Raw genomic sequence first — 12,163 nt, 5'->3', positions numbered from 1 at the left:
CCTGTCTGATCCAAATGGACCAGGCCGGGAATTACCCGTCTCAGTCGAAGATGTTGTTTTAATATTATGTACTTTAACAGCTCCTGTATTTACTGTATTTGTATTGCTGCTCTAAAGTTTATTGTTGCTGCTAAGTCTTTTATAAGACTGATTTTAATATTTTAATGTTACTGGTTTATATCTGCTACTATCCAGTTCATCTGATCAAACTATTGTTTTTGCATGCACTGTGATTGTAAACTTTTAAATGAGTTTGGATTTTAATGTGTGTTATTCTGCGTACCTTTTATGACCTGTCTTCGGAAGGTCTAATAAAGAAAGTAAAGTGTAGTAAAAGTTCTTCTGAGATAAGCCTATCCAAACCAGCATTCCTCAACACCTCTGCTATATATTTTTCCTAAGAGATCATCTTTTCTCAATGTAGTATTCAGAAAGCTTTCTGCTGTATGTTATGATTCTAATGTTAAATGTGAACCTGGTCTTGATTTTACTGGCAAAATGTCGACGTGTGTCAATTTGCTTGAAAACGTCGTTTTAATACAGTTTGATAATTTACTACTTTCAGGTTTATTCTAACATTCTTATTTTATTTCCACAATATATTTTGCTTGGGGATGTTTTCCAGATTGGAAAAAGTTTTCACTTATATATCCTCTCCAGTTTTTTAGGTCGAGCTCGACGTGCAATCAATGCGAAGCATTGATTGTCGTGTTCGACAACTATTGTCACCCGTTTCTGGGAATGTAGACACGAGTCAGACGCGCGCTTTTCCATTCTCAGTTTTGACCGCGGGAGCGCGCCTCTGAGACGTGCTTGTGCAGACGCACACATAGCCCCTGCTTTTGCTTGGCTCGCATGCACTAACGGCGCGCACACACACACACAGCCAGCCGCCACCCCCCTGCACACACACACACACACACACACACACACATACAGACACGCACGCATACACACGCCACCGCCGCCCCCTACACCCCCCTGCACACACACACACACACACCCGCCCCCCTTACAACTAAGCCCCACTCACCTCATCGCCGCCACTCCTGACTTCTGCAGCCACCGCGTAGCCCCGCGGAGCCAATGCTGCTCTCTGGCACTCCGTGGATGCGGGCTTCACGCAGAAGGCGGAAGTCCCGCCCCATGACCGGCTTCACGCTGCCGAACTTCCGGTTGCTAGTTTGCCTATGCTGTAGAAGTTCTATGCATTGGGGTTCGTGCATATTGGGTTGTCTTCTGAAACCTGGTAATTTGGGATGTTGGGGTACAGGGATGCCTTGCGCTGTGGTTCGGAGTAAACAGGTGGGTGTTTTAGGATGTGTCCTGAGCTTGTGCACGTCAGGCTGCTGGGGAACAGGTGAGCAGTGAATCGTGTGCTCGAGGCTTTAAATCAGCGCAGCATTAGCAAGAAACACCACCACTGCGGGCCCTGGAAGCTTCCGGAATTGCGCCTCTCAATATAGCCAGCACCAAGCCGCGCTTTAAGTGCAGCCTTGAACGCGCTACACTCACTCGTGCCCCCGCCCCCCTTCGCCAGGTGCCGCTGCCCAGGGTGGCGCCTGACGTGCCCCTGACACCTATTCAACGCGTCCAATGAAAAGACCGCTGCTTCCTTCGTCGCAGGCAATTATTTCCCCCCTTATTTTCAGGAACCATAGAATTGCAATCATTCCGTTACTTTTATAGCGCTGCGCTGGTACAAGCCGCATAGGGTTTTATGAATGCAGCTAAATTATATATTCCCTCCTCCCCCTCGCTCTCTCTAGCTCTCCGTCTCTCCCACGCACCCTGCCTCCCCCAGCTCTCACTGACTCCCACTCATCCTCTCCTCTCCCTTCCTGACTCTCTTTTGCTCATTCCACCGCCCACACGCGCTCACCGCCTCTCTGCCCCCAACCTGTCCACCTCCTCCAGCCCCCACTCCCGCTCTTTCTCTATCATTGCGGGTTGCTCTAAACATGGCAGAAACTCAAAGCCACAAATCTTTAAACACAAATTCACCGACACACACAGACAAGTAAAATGCATGCACACACAACAACTTGTCACACACAGGCAATTATAAATACATACAGTCATACAGATGCTAACATGCAACCCACACCATACACAGTTACCCCAATACGCGCACACACAAGCACAAACCCACACGTTCATGCAGTTACATTCATTACTGTTACATATATGACCGCACAAGCACTCCCGCGCATATGAGCTAATTCAGACATGTACAGATATAAAAAAAATAAAGCAAAGACAGAGATACATGTAACAATTGACATAACGTGCACACAAGCACATAAAAAAAATAAAGCAGACAGACAAATACATGTAACAATTGACATAACGTGCACACAAGCACAAAAGCACTCGCGCACAGACAAACGGAGACACAAACAGAGAAAACACAAAATACAGACATATGATTCCATAGATAAACAGCAACGGTTGCTGTTTATCTATGCTGCAACACACACATGCAACCGCAAGCAGACACGCAGCACACCTACACTACAGCACATCACAAAGTGTGTTATATTATGGCATGCTCTGAGCGTTTTTTTATAGTACATTTCCACCCCAGCATCAATCTGCGCAACCATTCAACAAGAACTGGTTCAAATATGTTCTCTCAATGTTTCAAACTTTATTACAAATGTCACAAAAAGATGTTAATATTTCACTTCTGTTCTTGGATTTTCGTCACAATAAAATACACTGAACATAATCTTCACAAAAGTTATTTACAAAAGTTTAAGCTATTGCCATTATAAATTAAAATCCCTTTTATTTAAGTATTAATTATTTAAAAAAATTAAATGCAATTGTAATTTGTAATATTAATACAGCGAAGTCACGTAAATACAAAACATGTTGCATTACAAATGCTATAGGTGTCACATTTGCGAAAGTTATAACTATTGGCATTGTAAATGACAAAGCTATTAATTTAGCTATTTTCAAAACCAACACATAAATAAGAAATTGTCATTTACAAGACCAATAGCTCAAACTTTCCTAATGCGAGACCTATTGCATTGCAAATGCTTGTATTCTTTTTCTGGTAGCTGTTATTTAGTTATTACCTCATTTTATTACCCACCAAACATCATCCTGTACCTTTTTGTTTATGCCCTCTTTCGTAACTTGCTTTTAGAAGCCTTTTTTACGTGTCCGGTACATCTTGGGTAATGCTTATGTGATCTATTAATTCAAAGAAAATGCTAACTGAATGTCATAACTGAACGCAGCAAGAAGTGCTATTTCTTTTTAACCTGTTTGCATTTTGAAAATCGGAAACGTTTTCTTTTTTTTTGTTAAAGTACTCAGAATATTTTTTTGCAAAGTTCAGGTAGATGTAGATAGAGCAGATACATGAAATTAGTATTTTGTAGTGTAATAAGAGTACGTGGAGGCATGCTTCAGTACTAATGCTCTTTATAGCTATAAAGTGAGTGCACTTTTATTCTTACAAACTCTATTAAAGTTAAAAAAAAGTCCTAAAGTTCTGTTGGAATCCTATGAATGCAGAAAAAAACTAATGTTTAACATAAAAGGGGATGTATAGTTATGTATTTTCTTTTTATACAACAGATGCCCACCACTTGCTTGGCCCCTTAGCACACTTGCATGCAAATATGCCATTCTGTGGCTGTAAGGTTGCCCACAGAGGAGTGGACTAAATATTACCACATGAAAGAAAGATATTTTCTTTGACTGCTTACTGAATTTTTCACAAGATTTATGGCAGGCCCTAACTCCAAGGAGGATTCTAAGCTGATAAGACTAACCAAACGTAATCCTATATTTTAGCTAAGACTAATGGACATTTTTCTTCTTTACAGTTATGAGCCAGAGTTGTTTCCTGGGTTAATCTACAGGATGATCAAGCCAAGGATTGTCCTTCTTATTTTTGTTTCTGGAAAGGTTGTATTAACTGGTAAGTTTTCTACAAATACAATGTTTGTAGTGCTTTTATTTGAGACGTTTCTGCATTTATGTTCCATTCAATGTTTTACTTGCATAACATTTTTTTAAATTTAACTTATTAACTTTTGTTATTACATTCCACCAATGCAATATTAGTCAAACCTTTTTCATAAAAATGTTTACCTTACATAAAACCATAGAGCGATACATATATAGAAGAAAAAAAATACAGAGATGCCCTTGAGGGGTGCTAATGATGGTGTCAGATGTTCAAGACAGTCATAACCCTACCAGTATACTTCATTTGCCTCTGTTTATAATACACTGTCACATTGAGAAAATTGTCACACTTGAATAACTCCCCCACCCCCCAATGAAACCCCAAGAATGAAACATGAGTGAGAATGCAGAATCATATCCTATGTGTGTGAGCAGGTAGGTTGGGAGTGTTACATTTGAGATTCCTCAACTTCAAAAAGAGTCCTGCATCTCTCAAAGGGATCAATATTAAGAGGTGTAATTCCCTCGTACGAGTAGGACAATCTGTAAGTGAAAGACCTTCGGGGAAAAAAAAGAGCAATGGCCCCATTGATATTCAACATTTTTATAATTATCTGTGAAGACATCAGTTATACATTCAACTGTACGAGCTTGCCACAGTCTTGCAAGGGTGCTGTGGTTTTCCTCCATACTTCTGCAATAGCCATTTTAGCGGCTCCGAGACATAGCCACAAAATAAAATGATCTGCGGATGTCCGATGTTTTATTGTCTCATTTCGTAAACCCAATAGGGCACATCCAACTATGGTTGGGAAGACGGTAGCACAATATGTTTTTAATTTTAATTTGTGCTCAAATTTCCACTCAGAATAGGTTAATAATCTGACAATCCTACTTTATATGCCGAAAGTCAACCATAATCCACATCCCCTCAAGAAAGATCTATTGAGTTCGGATTATATATTTTAAGTTTGGAGGGGTATATATACCAGTCAAACAACCATTTGTAATGTGTTTCCTTTAGTCCCGTGGAATGGTTAAATTTGGGGATGTCTTTCTATAGTTTTTTGTCCTGGTTGCCTGAGACGGGCTCATCTAGGAGTCCTGCCCAAAACTGCATATGTTGGATTTTAGTCTTAGTAAGGGTATCAAGCATATGAGCATAAAGAAAAACGATTGAGCCATTTATCCCCTCTGCACGGAGTAAAGAATTTTTCAGGTGTGTGAGATCTTTAGTAGCTGCAAGACTTGTATCGGGAAGGAGCACCCAGTGTTTTAAATGCATATAGTGATGTCTCTTCGAAGCTGCCAACCCGAAATCTTGCTAACTAAGTTCAAATGTGAAAATGTCCCACCCATGGAACAGAACTGAGATCATTAAGCTTTGACCTTTCCTCCAAGAATCAAAAGGGCCTGTGTTAAGTGCTGGTGGAAATGCAGGGTTGAAGTGTATCAAAGTGCATGGGAGGGAAACGTTGTACATCCTTCCATCCTTGGCACTAAATCCCATACTCGAAGGGTTGTACGACTGGCTGTGGTCAGATATGCATTAGGGGATCTATCTGCTTTGGGCTTCCATAACAGGTCCCATATGTAACGTTCAGCCACTGCTCTATCCTCATGGAGCCAATGTTTATCTGACTCTCTCATGGCCTATTCCGATATCACTTGTAGTTGCGTGGCCTTATAATACAGAGAAAAGTCAGGCCTCCTGACTCTTTGGAAGTTGTAAGTGTTTACGGGGAGACGTGCTCGATGGTTTTGCCATATAAATTGAACTGTCATAGATTTCATTTCTGAGAAGAATTCTGTAGGGAGCTCTATCGGGAGACTGTGAAAAGATATAGAACACGTGGAAAGACGGTCATTTTGATTGTATTGATATGTCCAACCAGAAAAGATGCAAAGGGGTCCACCGTTTAAGGTCAATTTTAAGTTGTCTAAGTAATGGAGGATGATTAGCACGGTAGAGGTCAGAAATTTGAGAGGTAATTTTGAATTCCTAGATGGGTGATATCCTTTTCAGCCCACTTAAAGGGTAGTCATTTTTCTAAGGCTTCCATCTCTTGAGTGGATAAAGTAAGATTTAGAATAAAAGATTCATGCTATAGCCCAATACTGCTTCATAAATTCATAACTCTTTTTGTAGGGGCGTTCTTGATGTGAAGGGTTAGGTTAGGGAAAGTAACACTTCATCTGCAAAAAGTGAAATCGTGTGTTCTAGTGAGCTAAAGGAGACACTCCTAACAGTTGAATTGGCTCTAATTTTAGCGACTAAGGGTTCTTTCTATACTGAGAGCAAATGGAAGTGGGGTTAATGGGCATCCTATTCCTCGTCCTAGTTTGAAAAGGCTTGATCCCACATTATTCACCAGCTCTTGTGAAACCGGACGTATGTATTTTACTCTTATCATATTGATAAATCGTTCGCTAAACCCAAACCTGTGAAGAGCATGGAAGAGGAAGGACCAATCCACCCTATGGAAGACCTTCTCCGCATATGTTGCTACCAAGACAGTTGGAAATTGCTTCTTAGTAACCTTTTTGACTAGGTGGGTCATCCTTCGTAGTTTATCATGTTTGCCTCCCGTGAATGAGTCTCATAGCTAGGATTTTCGTATAGAGCTTAACATCGAGGTTAAGCAGGGCTTTGCTCATTGTAGGGGGTAACCATACGATTGGATGCCATGTAATTAAATAATTGTTTAAGACGAAGGATGAGATCCAAACTAAATGTTTTATAGAACTGGGTTGTGAACCCATCCGGCACTTGGGATTTGTGTAATTTAAGTGAATGAATCGCTGTTTGCACCCCTTCCTCATTAATTGGGTTAATCAACATTTTGTTTTGCTCTGCAATGACCTGTGGAAGGTCTACCTTTTGTAAATCTAATTGTTTCACTTATCCAGGAGGTTCAGATCTAAAAAGGAGTTGTGTAAAAGTCACTTAACGCTTTTGCTTTATCTAACTCGTCCGAGCTTTCTTTCCTGATTCAACACTGATATGAGGAATATAATCTTTCTCACATTGACACCTCAACTGCTGTTCCCTTTGTCATATGTCTTGTCCTTAAGACGCAAGAGTGTATACTCTGCTCTGTTAGTGTAGACTGCGTTTAGTAGTGGAATGTGTGGTAAGTAAATGTACATTGAAAGTGATTGAAGTGGCAGAGGTATATTCAAGAAGAGAGGCAGCTTCTTGGGAAGAATCACCATTTTCCTAATGCCTACTCGACCAGCCACAGAGAGGGGAAGGGAGATTAAGCAAGATATCAGCTCTGATTTGATCAATGGAGGTGCCATAATTGCCTCTTATAAGCACATCTCTATTCCTGTGCACCCATATCCCCAAGTATTTAAGAGCGTTACCACATCATAAGGGAAACTGACACTAATCTTGTTGTGCTAGTCTTGAGGGGCAGAATCGTGCTTCAATTAATATTAACCCATGGAAATTAATCCAAATATAAAATTTTGCATGATCGCATTAAGACTCCAGTGTGGTTCCTGAATATAAAGGGTCATGTTAACAGTGTACAAGGAGATCAAAATGGGCTGACTCGTATAACATGAGGGTACTGAGCATAGTGTTGCCCTAGTTTTGCTGCCAGTGGCTCCATGGCTAGTGCAAAGAGGATAGGCAAGAGGGGGAAACCTTGCGTCATGCCCCCTCATACCAAAGAGTCAGAGTAGGCATTGTGAATGCTCATCCTGGCTGTGGGACATCCATATAGCAATTGCATCTTACCGTATGATTTTACACAGTGTTATATAGCATTTGTTTTTCTATCTAATTTTTTTCACAGGATCCAGAGATGAATATGAATTGTTTTTTTAAACGTATGTTTTTATTTCCATGCCATATTTCAACTGATTTGAATTTTGTCCAAAAATGTTGGGCCGGTAAAAATCTAAAGCATTCATAGACATGTTGCAATACATGGGTAATAGGGGAGCAACTAAAAAGCATTATTACAGTTTTACTACACACCAATTTATTTTTAAATATTGATGGAATTTTGGATTCTAAATTTCCATTTCTTTACAAATGTGTACATATTATATCTTTTGTTACAAAGTTAGGTCTAGAGCCCTTTTCATCCAATATATCAAATTCAGACAGACTGAAGAGCAGCAAAATAACCTAATTTCTACATCGAGATGCTGCCCTACCTGTGATGTTATTTTTGCTGGCCACCATGCCTTTTCCTGCATAACGATATTGAGTACGGCAAGAACAGCAGCACAATTCTGAGCAGGCTATAGACAGGGACTCCTGAACCTGCACAAGTTACATTTTCTATGAACTTATTTCATCAAGATACAAAGAAATTAGGTTATTTTGCTGCTCTCAAGAAACCTTATCGAGATGTACTGAGTGTTGACTATTACTCATTGTTTGAGCCCAGAAGAAGTCTCGATTTTGAGACGAAACGCGTCGGCTAAGAAGGAAATCCATATGTGTTCTTGGATTTTTTCCTGTCTTGCATCACTACAATAAAGAATTTTGAAAAGAAAATCCTACTAAAGTTCGAACTTATTTTTCACAAGACTGTGCACTCTTATATGTATTGTGGACATTTGAAAACTTTAAGAAAATACTTCCTGGATGGGTGCTGATTCCTTATTTATTGCATTTTTCGGGCTTTTGCCCTTGAAGGAACAAATAGGGTTGTGTTCTTTGGAGTCACAAGCATCATCCCTACTACTCACAAGCCACAGGTGAAAGCAGGTGCATTATCTTTTTGCCTCAACCCTTGCTTTTTGTGTCATTACTCACAGAGGAAGACACCACTTCAGTCATGAAGACCATCCTCTATGGGGGCTCCCCACATACCCATGTCCACACCATATCTACAACCTAGCTGAAGCCATAATCAGCAGATTCATCCCACCACATCATCAACTTCTCCAACAAGCCCACAACCTTCCCAGAGGGGTGGAGACCTGCTGCAGTCACAGCCCTCGTTAACAAATAATTGGTTGACCCCAACGACCTCAGGAACTTCTGACCCATCTCCCTAGTCCTTTACCCAGCAAAGGTGGTTGAGAAAGCAATCGACCAGTAACTCTCAACCAACTGCCACTCAACAGTCTTCTCAACCACTCCCAATCTGGCTTTCGTAGCTATCACAGTACAGAGATAGCACTTATCACTGACATAGTTAATGTCCTCACCCTTCTAGAGCAAGGAGAAACTACTCCCATCCCACTGCTGGACCTCTCTGCAGCATCAGATGGTGCACACTCCAGCCTCATCGAGAGAACCATTTGCCTGAAACTCAACGCAGATAAGACAGAAGGGCTGCCCTTCAGGAACAAGAAGTCCTCCTGGTGGCCATCAGAGCTCGGTCCAACTCAATCACCCATCAAACACGCATGTAACCTGGGGATCATATTAGATGACAAACTCAACATAGCTGCACAGGTAAATGCAGTTAGCTCTTCATGTGTCCACATGCTACGCATCCTCAAAACAAATCTTCATATGTCTCCCAGGAGCACCAGGCGCACATCACTCAAGCCCTAATCACCCGCAGACTTGACTATGGCAACACACTTGTTAGCGACTAGGATTGGTCAGGGCAATTGGACAAACTTTTTCAACATGCAAACTTAAACCGGACCACAATCCTGCAGTATTTCTTTTTCAGACCAGTGAATCTTTGCCATTGTGTTTGAATGAAGCTGTAAACAAATACATTTCAGTGTAATCGGCTTGTCGGCCCTTGATATTCAGTCATTGATGAGAGGGTTGAAATTGTTCTAAATCCTTTTATTCCTCTCCAAGAGATCAGTAATTGTTTTTGTTTTTTTAACCAGATTAGTTCAATTGCAGAAGTACCAAGAAAAGATGTGTTAGATACAGCATAAAAACAACAGCGTGTTTCATAAAGGAAATAATCTCTTTATTAATCTAAGAGGGCTTAACCTAATAGGAACTCATAAAGAGTTTGTTTTGGAAAAGAAAGATTCTGGAGCATTGTCAAGAGAAACAACTCTCATAAAGAGCAGTTCTGGAAACTCAGCCGAGTTCCCTCAACAATCACAGTAGCTACCATTAAATCAAGTCAAGAGAAAGTCAATCAAAGCTGTAGCTAAGAATTTCACAAGGAGAAATTGTCCCTGCGAAAAGGTGTCTGGGCAAGGAAAAGTCACCATTAGCAGTATCTTACAGCAATCCGGAGAAGAGGAGGGCAGGGTATCAAGAGGGGAAGTCTAAAATGCAAACTCTCTAGCTAGGACTACGTATATATAAAAGCACGTAATTCATGTTGCGAATTCAGCCGATTCAGTCATCCGTGCCTAATGAGACTTTATCGTCCGATGGTATGTTGCTGTCTATCGCCTCTCCTCCTGATTCCCATGGTAAACATTCACGCCGGTGAATAGCTATCTGAAAATTTTCTAAATGGTGCTCGTTTGATACATGGGCGAAGGTTCTCAGGAGAAATATCGTACCCACGATTTTAGCGGATTTTAGTTTCCCATTGTCTGTACAAAGGGCTTGTCTAATGCAATGAAACCTTTCTATCGACAATGTCCTGGTTAAATCGTGTAAACAATATCTTTAATATACTAGTTAAACTAATATTCTATTAATTATAAAGGCAACAGAAAAGCACATTGTCAAATAAGATGAACTCGTGGTGTGATGAAAGAAAATACATTTTCTAAATCAGCACATTCTACAGGGATGAATAATTCTACAGCCAAATGCTAGTATCAGGTCAATAATTTCTAAAAAGACATTTATTTAAAAATGAAGCAAGAGTCGGAAGAAATTTGAGACCTAGTCATAGAAGCTCGTTATAAGTGAAGCTTTATGCATTTAATATTGCACATTTTGATATACACACTTAATCAAAGATATTTTCCAAAGTTTTTTAAAAATGTATTTACACCACAGAGTTAAACACATTTTCTTAATTTTAAGGCACATTTCTAGCACGGTTATTAAGGTCTTTTTGGTCAAAAAGTTTAAGCTTTAACACACCTCCTCCACCGACTTTGGACCATCCAGAACTCTGCTGCCAGACTAGTCCTAGACCTTCCTCTGCGCACCCACATCATGCTTCACCTCTGATCTCCACTGGCTGCTGATGCACAAACGCTGCCAATTTCAACTTGTCACACGCATACCTCAAGTGCCCCCTCCATTCATTCTCTCTCTCTCTCTCTTTCTCGCTCTCTCTCTCCCCCCCGCATCTGCAAAAGCAGTATAACATCCCATGATGACTTTACTAGCAGTTGATTTAGTCAGCTCATTTTGATGAGTAATTGAGATCATCAAAAATGAACTGTCTAAGTTGATTGTTCCCAGAAGAAAGGCACGATGTTCATAACTTCAATGAAGATGGCTATGATTCAAAACCAGGACTAGAATAGAATGCCTCTACACATAGGCATTCCAATGATTGTGATTTGCTATGGTGCTCCATTAACTGGCAGTTCATTGCTGACTGATGGAGGGAGCACAAAGTTTGAGAGTCAGTGTCTCCTTGCGTAAATGTTAAGATAACTACTACTTCTGGATGCAGCTTTAGTACAAGATGTTAGCGATGACTTGCCAGTCCAGCAAGTTTTAACAGGACTCTGTGCGTGGATGCAGAGAACATGAGTGAATATATTGATTGACAACAGGTAAGGAGAGACCCTTAGACAGCAACCGGTGGGGCAACAGCATTTATTTCCGAGTCCTAATGCTTTAATTAATGCTCCATTATTGCATTGACTTCATAAACCGTAAGCGGGTTAAACAAAAAGCCAATCACAAGATTACGTGCCTGTAACAAACATTTAATTCTCTACCAGGGAATCCTCATCAGTAGTCATAAGCACAGAATATTCCCTCCCATGTGCGGGACCCCAGAAATAATAAAAAGTATATATATGAAAGTGTGTGTATGCGTGTGTATGCGTGTGTATGCGTGTGTATGCGTGTGTATGCGTGTGTGTGTGTGTGTGTGTGTGTGTGTATGTATATATGGGGGCGGAGCGGCTCTTCAGCAAATCAGGAGAGGCAGGATATTTAATCCGAGATGCCCGCCTGACTCCTGTTTGTACGTTACACCCTTGGCGCTGAAGAAGGCACAGACGCCGAAATGCATTCGCCGGAAGGGGTGTTGTGAAATACCATTGCGTGTCGGAGAGGCAGGATATTTAATCCGAGATGCCCGCCTGACTCCTGTTTGTACGTTACACCCTTGGCGCTGAAGAAGGCACAGAC

General features: G+C 40.9%; 1 protein-coding gene across 2 annotated transcripts in view; it reads left to right on the top strand.

Annotated features, from left to right (window-relative positions):
• TBP (TATA-box binding protein) overlaps positions 1-12,163 on the top strand; it is a 318,951-nt gene that overhangs the window by 237,601 nt on the left and 69,187 nt on the right. For both annotated transcript variants that reach the window (XM_078649079.1, XM_078649080.1), the window contains one exon: positions 3,849-3,943. In XM_078649079.1, coding sequence (XP_078505205.1) covers positions 3,849-3,943 — 95 coding nt within the window. The remainder of the gene's footprint in view (positions 1-3,848; positions 3,944-12,163) is intronic.

The sequence above is a fragment of the Lissotriton helveticus genome, chromosome 6 (genome assembly GCF_964261635.1).
Source record: "Lissotriton helveticus chromosome 6, aLisHel1.1, whole genome shotgun sequence".
Lineage (NCBI taxonomy): Eukaryota > Metazoa > Chordata > Amphibia > Caudata > Salamandridae > Lissotriton > Lissotriton helveticus.
This window is presented reverse-complemented; position numbering and strand designations above follow the sequence as displayed.